Consider the following 16347-nt stretch of genomic DNA (forward strand, 5'->3'; position numbering starts at 1 on the left):
TGAGGCTACCACTGTTTGACTTGTTATTAATGGGCAGGTTTTTATTGCTCTGTTTTACCTGCCGCACATTGTCCTCTCAGATTAAAATAATGATACCTTCGGTTAATAATACCTCGCACTTGGAGAGTTGCTTTCATCCCAGCAGCTCAAAGCCCTCTACAAACATGACCTCATTCATTCTCCCTGCGCTCCCAGGACAGGGACACTCCTGTGTTAACCAGCCTGAGAAGGGGAAGCCATACCCGAATTCATCTCCAACCAGATTCTCAGAAGCCAAAGTATTGACTGAGCATTCCCACCTCTCACAGCCAAGATCAGAGACAGAGCTCTGTTGCTCTCCCTCTTCTGGGGGTGTGGAGGGGGTGGGGTGGCAATTCTGGTGTTTTCAGGATGCTGGTTTTCCTGGAGAACTTCTTAATTAAGACCCAAGGGATCCTGCAGGCTGAAATGCCTCTGCCCGGGTAAATCCTACCACTCACGGTCGTGGCATGCTTGCCATCTGTATGTACTTGTGAAAACTGGAACCCCACAATGTCGGTACTTCCTTGTTCTGGGGCTGCTTATGGCCTGAGCTCCCTGCAATACAAGCTGCTGGCTGCTCACTTTTGTTTTCACCTTGCAATTACTGGAAGGGAAGGGCTGCAAGCTGTACTTGACTCTCCAGCCACACTCTGGGGCTCAGCCCGTGTGCGCTTCATTATGGCAAAAGAAGCAGTCAAAAAGCTGACTCCTTCCCCTTCAAAATAAGCAAGCAAACAAGCAAGCACACAAACAAAAAGACTAACTAAATGGGACAAGCTCATTATAATGCCCAAGGCTGTTTTTCATCAGTACATAAACATCGGGTGTAATTTTTTCTCTTATTTATATTTTATTTTTTATATGGTCAAGTTTTCTCAGAGACTTACATTCACTTTAGGCAAAGTCAAAATAGAATTATGGCTTGCTTTCTTCTAGCCTCCTATTCTGCAGACCCTTAACTAATTTCAATATACCATGGGATTGGTATTTCAGATCCAAAACTTGCTAAGTTTTTCAGAAACAGAAATTCTAACAGTGAATCCCTAGCAATATTTACTTTTGTAACCTCTCTGCCCCTTCCTCCATCTGCTTCAACTCCTAGTTCTTACCCCACGCCTACAATTCCAGACACAGCCCTGAAGGTCAAACCCCTTTTTTTTGTTGTTTTTAAGATTTTATTTTTAAGTAATCTCTACACCCAAGGTGGGGCTCGAACTCACAATCCCAACATCAAGAGTCACATGCTCTTCCTACTGAGCCAGACAGGCACCCCTGAAGGATCACATCCTTATCCAGAAGATGGAAGCTCAGCACACATAAACAAATCTTGTTTTTAAATGGCTAGGGTTGGGGGCACCTGGGTGGCTCAGATGGTTAGGCGTCTGCCTTCGGCTCAGGTCATGATCCCAGGATCCCGGGATCGAGCCCCGCATCGAGCCCCACATCGGGCTCCCTGCTCGGCGGGAAGCCTGCTTCTCCCTCTCCCACTCCCCCTGCTTGTGCTCCTGCTCTCACTATCTCTCTCTCTGTCAAATAAATAAATAAAATCTTAATAAATAAATAAATAAATAAATAGCTAGGGTTGAGAGAAATACTGTTGTTTTTTTTTAAAGATTTTATTTATTTATTTGAAGAGAGAGCAAGGGGGGGAGGGGCAGAGGGAGAAGCAGACTCCTCGCTGAGCAGGGAGCTGGACAAGGGGCTCCATTCCAGCACCCGGGGATCACCCGAGCTGAAGGCAGATCCTTAACCAACTGAGCCACCCAGGCGCCCCTAGAAACACTATTTTTAGAAAGATGGTAGAAATTAAAACTTCAGCTAGGTCAACCGATTTAAGAAAAAGAAAACTTCCCGGCTTGGGATATTAATGACTGAAAAAGTCACTAACTTTTCCCTTTTGCAACTATGCTTAGTGTATGTTAACATTGGTTTACATCTTCAGAGAGCAAAGTTTTTGGTCTAAAAACCAGGAAGAGACTGTTCGGCCTTTGGGGAGGATAGTGACTGAAAGGAGGCAGAAAGCGGGTACCTTGTATTTCAATAAAAGGCTAAAAAAAAAAAGTAGAGCTGCTTGAAAGTCTTAAAAAAATAAACAATTTGGGGACTTGAGCAACTGCAAAGCCTCTGTCTGTTTTCTATTTTGATCATTCTGTGTCTCGAGATGACCACATCTTTCAGAGGAAATGAGTCAAAGCCACTCTGTCTTGCTTTTCCAGCTGAGCATGTTCAGTTTCAATGAAGTAATGAATGAACTTGGCCGCACCACCCCCAAGCCTACAACAGCAAACACAGGGCCCTCGGCCAATCAGCAGACACTCAAGGTTTTCAAGTTGAGTTCAAACGGGCCCACGGGAGGCCAATCAGCGCGCGCGGCTCCGCCCCAAACTCCCGGCCGTGGCCAACCAGGAGCCCGGACGGGCCAAAACACAGCGGCCGACCAATGCCGGGCAGCCCCACGGCGCCGACCTCCGCCAATGGGCGCGACCGGGCGAAAAGAGAAACAGTGCGGGCCGCAGGCCGCAGGATTCGAATCGAACGTCCGCACCAGAGTCGGGCGCAGGCCGAGCGGCGCGGGCCAATCAGCGGCGGCGACTCGCGGCCCCCGAACGTTGGGCACCGGCCCCGCCCCGCGCCGTTGTTTGTGGTGTCGGCGGCCGCGGGAGCCGGACCGGGACACTCGCCGGGCGGGCGGCGGGCGGCGTGCGGCGAGGGTCCGGAGGCCGCGGGCGGGCGGCGGCGAGCGCGAGCCGAGGGCGGCCGGCCTCCCGCGGCCGCCGAGCCGGGATCGCGCGGCGGCCGGAGCCATGTCGGTGAACATGGACGAGCTGCGGCACCAGGTCATGATCAACCAGTTCGTGCTGGCCGCGGGCTGCGCGGCCGACCAGGCGAAGCAGCTGCTGCAGGCGGCCCACTGGCAGTTCGAGGTGCGCGCGGGCTGAGGCCCGGGGGGGGGTGCGGGAGGCGCGGGAGGCGCGGGGCGGCCGGCGGCGCGCCGCCGGGGACGGGGAGCTCTATTTATGTCGCCCGCCCGGCCAGGCGATCGGCGGCCGCGCGGTCTCGCGTGGGGCGCGGGCGCGGGCCGGGGGCGGCGCGGAGGGCCCTGCCGGCGGCACCCGCTCACACACACACACACACACACACACCGGCGCGCGGCCCGGGGACGCCCCCTGGCGCGCCGCGGGCCGGGCCGGGCCGTCCGAGGGGACACCGCGGAGCAGCCCCGCTCGCGGGGCCGCGCCGGCCGGGCGGTGGTTGGGGGTGGGGGGCTTCCCGGCCCGGCCCGGGCCCCGCTAACCGCCGCCCTGCCGCTGTGTTTGTCCGCAGACCGCCCTGAGCACGTTTTTCCAAGAAACCAACATTCCCAACAGCCACCACCACCACCAGATGGTAAGTGGGTCCGGGCGCCGGCGGGCGGGGAGCTGGGGCGTCCTCCCCGGCCCGCAGCCCACCGGAGGCCGGGGGGCCGCTGTCAGCCGCCGGCGGTGACAGCCATGTTGCCGGGAAGCGCCGCGCCGCGATGTAAACAAAGAGCCAAAATGTCTTCCAGGAAAGAGCGGCTCCCGGGGCCGCCGGCTCGCCCGACTTCGTGGCCCGGCCTCCCGGGCTGCCGTACCCTCGACCTCAGGCCTGGGCCGGGCGCGCTCGCCGGGGCGAGCGGGCAGGAGGGCGGGTGGCGGGGCGTGGGGAGGGGGCTCGGATAATAACTACTCAGTCTGGGGGAGCGGGGAGCCCGAGTGAAGGGCCTGAGGGCGCCGGAAGCTGGGGTGTCTGTGTTTACCGGGAGCCCCGACTTGCTGTCGGAGTGGTAGCCCCGCATCCAAACAAGCCAGCTCTGCAGGGAACAGGAAAGGGATAAATCCACCCTGGCTCAGGGAGCGAGGCTCTACCCAGAGAGGTATGTTCTCTCCTTCCTGTTGTTGGAAAAGGGACATGCCCTGAGTGTGGAGGATGGAGGGATTTTGACAAGATAAGGACAAGAATTTGCATTTAATTTCAGTATGTAAAGACACGGAAAGTACAGGAAACAGAGCGGTTCAGGTCTGGATATGCTTTCTTCTCTTTCCCAAGCTGGCCCCCTCGGCCTGAGCCTTTGCCCTCCTGGCCAGTGGGGTGTTCTGCTTTCCGGGGGCACAGGACATCGCTTTCACTTCAGAAGCTTGAATGCCTTCCCCTCCCCTCCCCACCCCACCCCCCTAGTTACCTATTAGCTCTGCTGGGGGAGGAGGGACTGGGCTCCGCTATGGGGATTGTAAAACATTATTCCCCAGGAGATCTGTTGTGGCTTTCAGAGTGCATTTTTGGCATTTTTAACACTTGGTGTCCTTACCCGTGGCTCCCTTCTCAGAGCTGCTGCCTTTCCTGGAGGAGCTGAGATGGTTCCTCTGCTGTGTCTTGTCCTTGGTGCCCTGTTTTCATCTAGTTGCTTGTTTTCATCTAGTTGTCCTTTGACAAGTAGAAGGGTCTATCTTGACCTTTTAACCGGCTTTCCGCTTGGAATGGCTCATGCTGTGTATAAATCAAAAGACAAAAAACGTATTGGAACACAGTGGGAGAATTGGGGGAGCTGCAGGGCTGTGGCAGCTAAGGCCAGGTTCCTTGTAAACCAAGAGGGGTCATCTCCAGGAGACCCTCCCCTGCACTTGACCATGGGAAAGCTCTGGCTCCCACCTTGCAGCAGAGCCTGGGAGCACCCTGCCTCCTATCTCTCAAAAGAGCCTTGAGGTTTGCTCCACCAGCTTGTGGCCATTCGAAAAAGCCCAGGGGCTTCCAGCACAGCCATTCTGCGATGCTGTGAAGAGGGAGGCTGACCCGGGAGAGCGGGGACTACCGGCCCCTTTAGACCTCGTTGTTCTTTCTCTGCAAATCCCAAGGGGTTATAATCTTTTTTTTTTTTTTTAATTTGTTTAAGTAGTCTCTATACCCCACACGGGGTTTGGAACTCACGACCCCAAGATCAAGAGTCGCATGCTCTTCCAACTGAGCCAGCCAGGCGCCCAGGGATTATAATCTCTTAAAGCTTCCCTCAAGGCCGTTTTCGTAACAGACATTATAATCGGTGTATCCATCAATACAGCAATACAGCGCGTATTGAGTACTTCATCAGCACAGTGGAGAATGCCATTCCTGCCCTCAGGGAGTCTGTAATTTTTTGAGAGAGACAAAGGAAAAAGTTAAATAAAAGCAAGACAACAGTGATGGCATAATAGCAATTCCAGAAGTGACCCCAGGGCACCCCCAGGCAGGGGGGGCTCCGGGTTGAATTGAGGGGCACTGAGGAGTGAGGCACTAGATTGGAAGCAGGGTGCAGTGGGCTCCATCCATAGTTGTTAGAAGCAAAGAGCTGGAGGGGCTTTGCAAACATCTGGTCCAAACCCCTGCTTTTACCGAAGTAGGGCGAACCTCGGAGAGGTTAAGGAACTTGCCTGAGCTCACACAGCCAGGTGGGCACAGGAGGCCCCTGGTCCAGGCGAGCCAGGCCGTTCTCTGCGGCAGGGTGGTTCTTGAGCGCGGCTTCACTGGCTTGGTCAACTGGGGAAGTCACGATGCTGTGATGCAATTGGCCTCTCCCCCCAACCCCCCATTCATTGTTTCCTGCTGCCGAGAAGTCAGCCCTGGGGTGGGGGGCGGGGAATAGTGGAGGGAGGAGGGAAGTGGTCTGGGTGGGGCCAGGCCTGCTGGGTCTCCCGTGGCCGCCCCTGAGGAAGACAATGGTTGGAGCTCCCTGGCTGCTGATAGGGTGCTGGCCCAGTTAACAGGACAGATGCGCCTCCCTCCCCATTTCTGGCTGGGATTTAACTGCAGAGCTGTGAAAAGCTCCCTCTGCGAGGTGAAGAGCCCTAGAATCTTGCTCCCCTAGCCCCGTGCCTGGGGGAGGGGCTGGTGTTGCTAAAATTAGGAGAAATTCAAAGAAGGACTCCCTGGCTTCCTGGGAAAGGGAGAAGCTGCTGTGAGGTCAGAACGGGCTTTGTGTAGGCCTTGCTCTCTGCTGCCTCTTCCCCAGGGTCCTGGGAGAGACTTCTGAGTGGCACCCCCCCGGCCCCACCATGCTGCTGGCCGGGGGGGGGGGGGGGGGACGCCAGTCACAGTACAGCACCCTACCTCAGTCCTTGCCCTTCCCAGCTGGGGTCCCTGATCAGAAAGGGTGGGGGATACTGGAGGGTTTGGGGAGTTTCCCTCCCAGGGTAGTGGCAGAAAACAGCAGATGTTGGGGTGTTTGTAAGTACCCCCAGGAGGAGGGCTGAGGGGACTGAACAGGCTGAGACTCTGCCAGCATCCTGCCAACGCATCATGGAGGAGATGCTGGGGACACAGAAACCCAAATCCCTGGTTTTTGTCCTCGGGGAGCCCAGGCGTGAAGCACAGACGAGTCAGGGTTGGCTAGAGATTGAAGGGCTGGGGCCTCGGAGGCCCCCTCACCGCCCTGGGAATCCGAGCCCAGGAATCCCATCTTTCGCAGCCTGTAGCCTGCAGCGGGTGTGTTTCGGTCCGTTGACTTGAGCTCCGGGCCTCAGTTTCCTCATCTGTGCCCGGGCATTGTGACAACTGAGATCATGAGACAGAGCCTCCCAGGTCTGCCCGCTGGTGCTGAGAGTGTGGAGTGAGGCCAGACGCTGGGAAGGTGCGGCTTCTGTTCTCCGCCCTCAGCAGCGGAGGGAGACCCTGGGTCTGGCTGCCTTCCTTTGACCAACAACCTCAGAACATCTGAGGGCGGATTATTGAGGGCGCCAGCTGGTTTCTTACCCAGGCTGAGGCGCTAAGCGCTGGCGTCCTGGGCTGCTCTCTTGTCCTCACTTGAATCGGGCGGCCTGGCTTCTGGCTGGAATTAACCCTTTGCTGCGGACACTCCTCGGGGGCGTCCCTGCCCGGCATTCAGGAAACGCTCTTTGGTTTTGGTAAAAATTGTCGGGGTTTGTCTTTATTGTTTGTATTGGCTCAGGGCGAGAAGGGTGCTTCTGTTCTGTGGAAGCCGCCCGTGGACTGGAAAATGGGAATGGAGGAGGGGCCGGCCTGGGTGAGCCCCGCCGTAGGCTCTGTTGGGGGTCCACTGGGCATGGCTCAGAGTTGGGTGGCGTGTGCCCATAACCTTCCCGACACCTGTGTTCTCTCCCAGCAGATGTGCACCCCAAGCAACACACCTGCCACGCCGCCCAACTTCCCTGACGCACTGGCCATGTTCTCCAAGCTTCGTGCCTCCGAGGGCTTGCAGGGCAGCAATAGTCCCATGACGGCCGTGGCCTGCTCCCCCCCTGCAAGCTTCAGCCCCTTCTGGGCCTCGTCCCCACCCAGCCACCAGGCCGCCTGGATCCCGCCCTCCTCCCCCACGGCCCACAGCTTCCACCACCTCCACCACCCACAGCCCACGTGGCCCCCTGGAGCGCAGCAGGGTGGCGCCCAGCAGAAAGCCATGGCTGCCATGGATGGCCAGAGATGAGACTGGATGCTGCCGGGCGCTGGGCTGGAGCTGGGGCGGGGGGGCAGTCCAGGGTCGTGGGGACACAGGAGGGCCGGGGTGGGGGGAGCCGGGGCGGGGGGGGGTTTCCTGAAGATCGCACTGGAAGATTTTATAAAATAATTTTTGTGGGTTTGGGGGGGGGATAGTAAACTTCCTGAGCCACTTGGGTCCTTCAGGAGTTTCTCTTCAGACAAGTTTTTTCTCTTTTTAATATATAACTATAATATATATGAAAATATAAATATAACTAATGTATGTGAGAATGGGGCTGGCTGACCGAGGTGTTGGGGTCGGCAGGGAAGGGCCAGAGCGTCCCCTTGGGCCAGCACCCCTTCCCTCCACCCCTCGTCCCAGGGCAGGTGCTTGGAAGCCAGGTGGGGTGATCCTGCAGTCATGAGGGGTCTGCTAGCTGCCTCCTGGAGGTCACGCCTTCGGGAATCGAGGACCACCGTGGATCCACTCAAGGAGTTCCACAGCAGGGGCTCCCTGAAGCGCCCGTCGGCCGAAGGTGTGGAGGCCCCTTGCCATCCGAGCTCTCCCTAACCGGACTTCCGCGGCTGGCTCCTCAGGGGCCCTGCAGCTCCGGGTCTCTTCTGGTGTCACCCGTCGCCAGCCAGATGTGCGGGGCTTGTGCAGAACTAAAGAGCTGGCTTGGGCCAGAGACTCAGGCTCTGCCTAGCAGGGGTCCTGATCCTCCTCGGCCACCCTGTCTCTCCCACTGTGTGTCCCACCCGACAGAGTGGAGAGCTTGCCTTGGATTTACTTCCCAGATCAATCATCTCACCAGGGTGAAATTTTAATTTAAAAACTTAAAAGAGACTTTTCTAACTTCCCTAGTTTGCGGTGCCTTTATTTGCCTTGGTAGGAAACCAGGCTCTCCTTGGGAAGGGGGGGTGGGGCTCCTGGGGTGTGCTGTGATTGGGGGGGTGGGGCTTCGGTGCCATGTGGCTGGTCTGGATATTCGGAGAAGGGGTGTCCAGACCAGGGGGTTGATGGGACCGGCTGGGGTCCAGTTGAGTATGGGAGGGAGAGTGGGGCCTGGGCCTGACTGGTTTCCGTGACCCTCTCCCCTTCTTGGCCCTTGCAGTGTGGCCTGCCACAGGCTGGCACTTGGCCCTAAAGCCTTGTCTGCGGTGGGGGGAGCTACTCCTCCACTTGTGGCCCCTGGCAGGCCCCACCCCCACCCCCAGCTCAGGCCCCCCAGGCATCTTCCCGCTGGGCCCACCCCTTCTATTCCTATCTTCAGCCTCTTGGGGGAGCCTGGCCCTGAGTGCATGTTGAGCGGCCATCCCCCAGAGGTCAACCAGGGCTGTCCGGGATCCACAGAGACAGGGTGAGTCCCCAAAGGGACTGGCTTCCTTTCCCTTCCCACCTTCCCCACAGCCTCCAGCCATTGGAACAGAAGCAGTGTTGGGGATTCCTGGCCCAGTGGGGCCTTCGCTCAAATGACCGGGCAGTGCCGGTGGTGAGGTGGGGCTGGAGGAGTGGGTGGCTGGCCCCAGGGTTGGGATTTCTTCAGCCTCATGCTGGGGAGGAGGGATGCTACCTTGCACCCCCCCGGCCCCCCAAGACCCCTTCAACATGTGTGTGTTGGGGGGGCTTGTTTTCTCCCTCGGGGGGCCAGAGCCCTGTAATCGACCGTGCTGTAGATTGGGGCTGCAGGGGCTGGAGGTTCATACCCAAAGTGGGAGTGACACCTGAGAAGGGCCCTGCGTAGTAGGCCAGGCCACCTCCTCCAGCCTGCCCGCCCAGCGGCCCCTGCAGAGCCAAGCAGAACCTGCCCACAGCTGCCCTCAGCCCCTCTGCATGGGATGGTTTACTTTGAGGATGGGTTAGTCCTTTCAGTTTTGTTTCCTGGTTGGAAACCCCTGGGCCTCCTCCCGGCCTCACCCCTCAGCCAGCCCACCTGTGCTTTCCGGGGCTGCAAGGGGAAGTCCCTGCAGGGCATGTGGGCGGCCACGCTGGGACCACAGCCTGGGGAGGGTGGGCGGCCTGGCCCAGGTGCGAGGATGGGGGTTGGCGCGTGGACCACAGCCTGGGGAGGGTGGGCGGCCTGGCCCAGGTGTGAGGATGGGGGTTGGCCTGCGCTGCTTGGGGAATGTCCTCCCCTCCGTGTCCTTGCCTGCGCGGGGGAGGTCTGGGTGTGGAGGGCTGGGATGGCCTGCTTCTGCCCCTCCCTGCCAAGCTGGTGAGTTTGGATTCTAGGCCAGGGACACTGAGCTGGCAACCTTCTGACATCTCTCAGGCAAGGTGAGAAATAGGAGCCCGAGTGGGAGCAGAGGGGCTGGAGCGGGCCCTGCCCCCTGCTCCGAGAGGAAAGGGTACCTGGTGTGAGGCCTGCCGACCCGGGCCCCCAGGTTCAAGCTGCTCCCCTCCTCTTGTCTAGCCAGAGCATTAGATCATTGTATGAAGATGGATGGGGTCTCAGCCCATGGGGAAAGTAGGGGAAAGCCCCCCCACACCCCATAGGGAGCACCTGCCCTACCCCATGACACCCCCAGCCAACCCCACCCTCCTTTGCCCACACGGGACTGGGGAGAAACCCTTTTCTGGGCAGTTTCCTGCCACACTTTCCTTTTGTCATTTGTCACCCCATCCACTCACACCTTAAAGCAGGCCTCTTATGTGAGACATCCCCTTCCCATGTCGGGGTGATGGGGACTGGGGGTGGGGGCCCCCCATGAGGACAGACCTGAAGACAGGAAAGCTGCTTCTGTGACTTCAGAGGCCGCAGGGGGAGGGCAGTTCTCCCTTGTCCTCAGGGCTCCAGTGGGACCTGGGGGCTCGTCCCTTAGAGTTGCTGCACCTGCTGAGCTCAGTCCCCGCCCCTCGCTCCTCTGTCCCCTCAAACCTGCCAAGACCCTTAGCACAAAGGACTCAGGGTAGCATTGAACCCTCGTGCCTGTTTGGGGCTAGTGGAGCCCAGCGGGCTGGGGCAGGACAAAGGCTAGGCCTGGAGGCTGCTGGGCAAATGGCAGTCACCTGGCAAACCCCCTCCTGACACCCTTCTGCTCTTTCTGGGGAGGGGTGAGCGGAGCAGGGAACCAGCCTAGGCCAGGCAGCCCCTCTGCCTCTGTAGCAGCTGCTCAAGGGTAAGCTGCAGAGGCAGCAAGCCGAAAACTTCCCAGGTGCCCGGGGGCCCTGCTCCCCCGGGACGTGGTGCCAGGAGCCGGGCGCTGCCACCCTCACCTTGACTGCACGGCACGGCTGGTGCACGGACACCACGAACCCCAACCTCTCCTGAACGCCCCAGCCTCCCCAGACGGGAAGGCAGCAGCCTCGGGGTCCCGCTGAGGTCAGGAGAGAGCTGACAGGGGTGAGAGTGGGTCCTGCTGCGGCCCGCCAGCCCCCGGGTCTGGGGTCCGGCCTCTGCAGCTTCTCCTGAAGCCCCCGCACCCTTGGAGGGTAGCTTCATCTGTTGGCGGGGCGGGTCATGGTCTCATTCTCAGGCTGTAAGTCCGACCTGTCCAATAACTGAAGGCCGGCCACCTGGACCCCGGGCTGGGTCCCTCCCCTTCCACTCCATCTTCCTGAGACAAGCCCATTGAAGCGTCGCTGCCCCCAAGCTTCTTCCCACACATTTATTAATAACTTTGGTCAATGAGCAGTGGTGGACCGCGGTCCCCGGGTGGGCTCTTCGAGCCCCTCCCCGGGAGGCAAGTCCATCTGCATCTCCATCTCGCTGGGGCTGGGCGGGTGGGCTGCGTTGGGCTGGGCCAGGTGCCCCTCGGAGGACAAGGGTCTGTCTTTCCGCGGACGAGGAGGAGCTGTGAGACATGGGGGCTGAGGTGGCTCTGTCCCACTCCCCACACCCGGCGCAGCCTGCCAGGCCCTCCCCAGCTTGCACGAAGGGCAGGCCGGTTGGGGGGCGGGCAGAATGCTGGAGGGGGGCCCCGCAGGGCTGTGGTGGGCAGTGCAAGCCTGCACGGGAGCTCCTGAGCAGAGCTCCTTGCTAATCTCTGGGAGTTAAAAATAATCAAGCCCTCCGTTGGTGGCCAAGAGAGCCTGCCTCTTAAGTGATGTTTCCTCTAGTAATGCAGGGGCTGTTGAGGCACTGTTCACACCAACAGATGCAGGAATTGTTCCTAAGCCTGCCCTCTCTCCCTCTCCTGCTCCCCTGACATTTTAGGTGCTCTCGGAGTAGACAGTGGAGTGCCAAGAAGGAGGAAGCTAAGTGCCCCCAAGAACGCAGTCACAGCCCCGCACTCTGTCCGCCACCGAGTCGTCTGTCCCGGCCCGTCCGCCACTGAGTCACCTGCCACACGTTGTGACCAGCATAGGTTCCGGAGGCAGACAGCTTAGGTCTGAATCCCACTCCCGCTGCTTCCTAGCTGTCTGACCTTGGGCAAGTACCTTAACCTCTCTGTGCCTCCATTTTCTCAGCTGTAAGTGATGCTCACAGTGGTCCCTACCTCTTAATGTTGGTGTGAGGATTAAACTAAAGGCGAGGTGCCACGACCTGGGCTATCACTTCTGTTTCCGCTTCCTCCAGGCACTCACTGAGCGCTGGAACTGGAATGGGTGGTAAAGGGCATCTAGGGCTGGGCCTTTAACAGGGGTGGGGGAAGGGGGGGCGGCCCTTGAACCTCCTGCAGGCATCTGCAAAGTGTTGGGAGAACGTAACTTTGTATAGGAGGAAGGTCAGCCCCTTTCGTTAGATCACCTTTCTCGGGCGCCCCGACTCTGAGTAGCACCAATCCAGCACCCCTTTATGGGCAGATGAGGAAACAGGTCTGGAGATGGGGGGAGACTTGCTCAGAGTCACTTGAAGGTGGTCCGGCCTCGTGGCTCCAGGCCTGTGTCCTTCTCTGGTCCCCAAGTGTGGCTGGACCCTGGGGGACCCTTAGCACCCAGACTTTCAGGCAGAATTTAGCCCCTCAGGGGAGAATGGGGACTCAGGGGGCCTTCCAGGCCTGGGGGTGAGGAGAAGCTCCTCCCCAGACAAGGTCGGACTGAGGGGTGCCCACCAGCTGCCGCCCAGAGCTGAGCACCAGCTTCAGCAGAGTGAGCCCCTGTGAGCCGGGGCAGGACTCGGGTCTGGAGCCGGAGCCTTGGGCTGCAACCCTGCCCCTGTTCCCTCTTCTGGGACATCGGACAGTACAGCCCTGGCACATAACAGGAACTCAGTAAAGATGGACTTTCTCTCTTCTCCCTCCCATCCCATCTCTCGGCTCCTACGCACTTCCTCTCTCGGGGAAATGAGGGCACAGACCATCAGGGACAGGAAAGGGGGCCGGCGGGGCAAGCAGGAGAGGCCCTGGGGCAGTGGGGAGGCCACCTGGAAGGCTGCTCCAGCCGAAGGGAAGCTACCTGGACTGTTGCCCGCCAGCATCCGAGCACTCTGAGGCCGCGAGGGCAGCTGGCCGTTGTCGCTCAGGGACTGCTGCCTGTGCACGTGGGGCTGCGACTGCTTGGCCTTGTGCTTGGTCATCCCGGAGATGGAGGCTGGCGGGGGACAGCGAAGGGGGGGGTCAGTTCCGAGACGCCGAGTGAGAGCTCTGGGGGGACCCGTGGGATGGGGAGAGGGCTGCAGGGCCACCGGTCACAGCCAGCCTCAGCCGGGGTCCTTCCCCGTCTGAACTGATGGAAATGCGCCTTCTAAGCACTCCATTCGTTCCCATGTCCGTGCGTCCATCCACCCCCCCACCCACTCAGTTATGCTCTGGGGACCTACACCCAGGAGCCCTGTGCCTGCTGCTGGGCGGGCTCTGACCTGGGCTCACAGTTCAGGAGGGCAGGCGGCTAGACAGGTGCACACAGTGCTCTAAGAGCAGGTGGGGAGTGATAAACAGTGCGGTCTGGCTCGCTGGAGGTGGGCATCAGGGGGGTGGGAAATTCTCCAAGTGGTGGGGGGCTGAGGAGGGGCATTTTGAGTTTTGAAGGAGGGGCAGAACTCGGCCCCGGTGGTGCTGGGAACAGAGGCTGAGGCAGGCAAGCCAGTGAGGCAGCACGAGGAGGAAGGCTGACAAGAAAGATGCGGCCATGACGTCCCGGCTCATTGGCTGAGAGTGGACGGCTGCCTCCGACCTGCAAACACTGACCTGGGGCTTTCAGGACATTTGCAATCAGGGAGGTAGCGGAGGAAGAAGGCACCCAGGATCCAGGGGCCCCACGGCCTTCCAGGAACTGGACAGACCCCCGGGGACTCGAGCAAGGAGCCTCTGGGCCCCCGGGACACTCACTGTCTTTGGTCAGGATGCCTGGCAGCCTTGTATCCATCCGTCCCTTGTAAATATGTCCATCCAGGCCCAAGATATCCACCTCATCATGCTGTGGGGGTGGAGGGGGACATCCATTACCATGTGGCACCTAGAGCGTGCCCCCCGGTCCTTCCTCCACGAGGGCTGGGGGGCACCGAGTGACGTCCTCTCCTGACTCCCAGAACCAAACGGTGCTCAGAACCCTCCCCCAGGGCTCTGGCAGCGCCAGGGTGAAGAGAGGGCCCATGGTGGGGATGGTAGTGCTAGATGGTGGCCAGGATGGCAGGTGGCCAGGATGGCATTCTTCCCAACAAAGCCTAAGAACCAGAGGCTTTCAGAAACAGCCTCCAGGCAGAGGGCTGGTCATCCGCCCTTCTGGTGACTTAGGTGGTTTTTCCAGAACGACTTGAGAACGTGGGGTCATGTCAGGGCCCTCTCTCTTCACTCCCAGGCAGCACCCCCAACCTTCATGGCGATCTGGACCTCCTCGGGGGGGTACAGGCCCTGGGACAGGTGCTGCAGGCGGGTGCGGCGGTAGGGGTAGGTGAGGGTGTGGCTGCCCCCACAGCGCCGGGGTACGCTCGAGTACGTGTAGTCGGCGGTGTCCGGCACCCTGTGATGGGGACGGCAGAGTCACCGGGAGGAGGTGTCACCTGCGACCCACCTATGGTGGGGGCCAGCCGGCCAGAGGTGGGACCGCTGTGTCGGGGGTCTCCGGGAGCCAGGGCAGGAGCAAGGGAATGGGTGAGCCGAGCAACCCCACTGCTGGGCCACCCTGAAGACCTCTAATACCCTCTTTCTACCCCCTGCCCCGCCACCCCTCCTTGGCAGGGCTTTCCCCAGCGGTGGATGAGACATTCTCAGGGCTATGGGTGCGCAGAAGCTGAGCCCCGCGGCCAGCGGCCCGGTCTGTGTGGTCCTACCGTTTGTAGCAGGGGGAGCTCAGGCACTGTGCCTGCAGCAGCTCCCGGATCATCTGGCTGCTGGCCTTGACCGAGCCTCCAAAGTGGATCTGCACCTTCTCAATGTCCATCAGCATCTTGGAGTGCATGGTGCGCAGGCGCCCCACGCTCCGCTCTATGTGCGCCAACTCGCCCCGAGGGAAGGCAGTACTGCCCAGCTTTAGGCTGTAGGGCGCAGGCAGACGGCGGGGTAAGGGGGCCACACCAGCTTGAGCCCACACTCAGACCCTGGCCCACGCCACCCCTTTATCTGCGCCTTTTAAAGCAGGACCCTGTGTGGGCAGGAGCCCTTCCCATGGCACTCCGAGGGACCACGGATGGGGCAGGGCAGAAGCTGAAATGGGGAGAAGCCCTGCACACTTAGCCTTGCCTCCCTGGAACCCCGAGGGTTCCGAAGTGCAGTTTCAAACCATCCTTACTGCCGAACCCCCATCCTTGGGAGATGGAAATGCAGCGGGGAGGGGGGCAGGAGCCCGAGGGAGTGTGCAATACTTCCCCACCTTCTCCCCCCCCCAAAAAAAAAAAAAAAAAAGAGGAGCTACCCCAGACAGCCAGCACCCTTGGCAATGTCCCACCGGGACCCCCAGTAGGGACTCAAAGGCAGGGGATTACTAAGTGGTCTCCCGGGGAAGAACTGGGGGGCTGGCCCAGAAATCACTCCGTGCCCCCCACTGTCCAGCCAGGAGGAGGAGCCCCCCACACTCGCCCTCCAGCCTCTGCCCCCGTCTGGCCTGTGAAGCCCTGCCCGGGAAGCCCACTGCCCCGTACTTGCGGCTCTGCCGCCGGACCTGCTCCAGCTCAAAGACAGTGTAGGGGCGGAGGGAACGGTGCCCAGGCAGGGCTGGGCCCACAGGAGTCACAGGGATAAATCTGGGCAGGGACAGAGAGAAGAGGAGGGTTGGGGAGTGAGAAATCCCATTCCCAAATCCAGGACTCCACAGTCTACGTGCCGGAGGAGGCTTCCGGTCCAGGGTGAGGCGGAGGGAAGGACGGAGGGCTAGCAAGCGGTCAGGCACACAGGAATGGACCCGGGGGAGAGGAGACGAGGAAGGACAAGAGCTGGAGGCAGGTAGGGAATGGAGGATCTGCAGCCCTCCTGGGCCCGCCCCCATGACCGCCACCAGCTGGGGTTGGCCAGGTGTGGGCACTCACTGTCCAGTCACAGCTGTCTCCAAGGGACGGTCACAAGAGAGGCAGTGGAAATGTGCCAAGAGCTGCCTGTGAGGAGTGGGATACACACGGATGGTGAGTGCCCTGCCCAGAGGGTCGGGAATGGGAGAGACGGAGGACACAGAAGGCCACGGCCCCTCTGCAGGCCAGGCGGGCCGGAAGCTCGGCTCACCAGGGTGGCAGGCCCCGAGCCACAGAGGCAGATCTGGTCCCAGTTCCCTGGGAACACACTAGCTCCTAGGCATGCCAGCTTTGGGGCGCCCATCCACCACCCACCTGTCCTAACCCAAAGCCAGCAGGCTTTCAAAGGGCCCCTGATGGATGCCCTGTGTGAACCTCGGGGGCCCTCTGGCGGCCAATAATGGAAACCCTGGGATTCCAGCCTGCCGTGGACCAGCCCCCCACGAGCAGGCTCAGCTCTGGGGACTGTGGGCCCGTCCCCAGGACGGCGGCCCCGCGGAGCACAGCCGTGCCAGAGAGCCTTAGCCTCTCTCCCCGCCCTTTCTCCGCCCTAAGGAACCGGCCTAAGCTGGAAGAGCTT

The 16347-nt window shown here is 60.0% G+C and overlaps 2 protein-coding genes across 4 annotated transcripts in view; one reads left to right on the forward strand and one right to left on the reverse strand.

The window, feature by feature from the left end:
• The first annotated feature begins 2547 nt into the window (after positions 1-2547).
• UBALD2 (UBA like domain containing 2) lies at positions 2548-8306 on the forward strand. Of its 2 annotated transcripts, none has more exons than XM_064582535.1 (3): positions 2548-2945; positions 3346-3408; positions 7133-8306. In XM_064582535.1, exons 1-3 carry the CDS (start codon positions 2826-2828, stop codon positions 7451-7453), a joined length of 504 nt encoding a protein of 167 aa, XP_064438605.1. In that variant the 5' UTR covers positions 2548-2825; the 3' UTR covers positions 7454-8306. The 2 variants fall into 2 exon arrangements, with proteins under 2 accessions (XP_064438605.1, XP_064438606.1); XM_064582536.1 differs by having other exon boundaries at positions 2549-2945; positions 7136-8306.
• A 2017-nt stretch (positions 8307-10323) lies between these two features.
• QRICH2 (glutamine rich 2) overlaps positions 10324-16347 on the reverse strand; it is a 36911-nt gene continuing 30887 nt past the window's right edge. Inside the window, exons 13-19 of one of the 2 annotated variants that reach the window (XM_064582531.1) lie at positions 15789-15854; positions 15405-15506; positions 14598-14801; positions 14140-14287; positions 13651-13744; positions 12785-12919; positions 10324-11241 (exon numbers count right to left, since the gene is read on the reverse strand). In XM_064582531.1, coding sequence (XP_064438601.1) covers positions 11072-11241; positions 12785-12919; positions 13651-13744; positions 14140-14287; positions 14598-14801; positions 15405-15506; positions 15789-15854 — 919 coding nt within the window. In that variant the 3' untranslated portion in view covers positions 10324-11071. Of the gene's footprint in view, positions 12920-13650; positions 13745-14139; positions 14288-14597; positions 14802-15404; positions 15507-15788; positions 15855-16347 lie in introns of both variants that reach the window. The other variant, XM_064582530.1, reaches the window with a different exon arrangement.

This window comes from Mirounga angustirostris, unplaced genomic scaffold (assembly GCF_029215605.1).
Source record: "Mirounga angustirostris isolate CCGP_5_RB_7025 unplaced genomic scaffold, mMirAng1.0.hap1 SCAF_17, whole genome shotgun sequence".
In the NCBI taxonomy this organism is placed as follows: domain Eukaryota; kingdom Metazoa; phylum Chordata; class Mammalia; order Carnivora; family Phocidae; genus Mirounga; species Mirounga angustirostris.

Excerpts from the sequence above, each read along its gene's own strand:
- UBALD2 (XM_064582535.1), top strand. The coding sequence starts at position 2,826 with ATGTCGGTGAACATGGACGAGCTGCGGCACCAGGTCATGATCAACCAG. Across the intron at positions 2,946-3,345 it reads CGGCCCACTGGCAGTTCGAG|ACCGCCCTGAGCACGTTTTT; the intron begins GTGCGCGCGGGC and ends GTTTGTCCGCAG. Across the intron at positions 3,409-7,132 it reads GCCACCACCACCACCAGATG|CAGATGTGCACCCCAAGCAA; the intron begins GTAAGTGGGTCC and ends GTTCTCTCCCAG.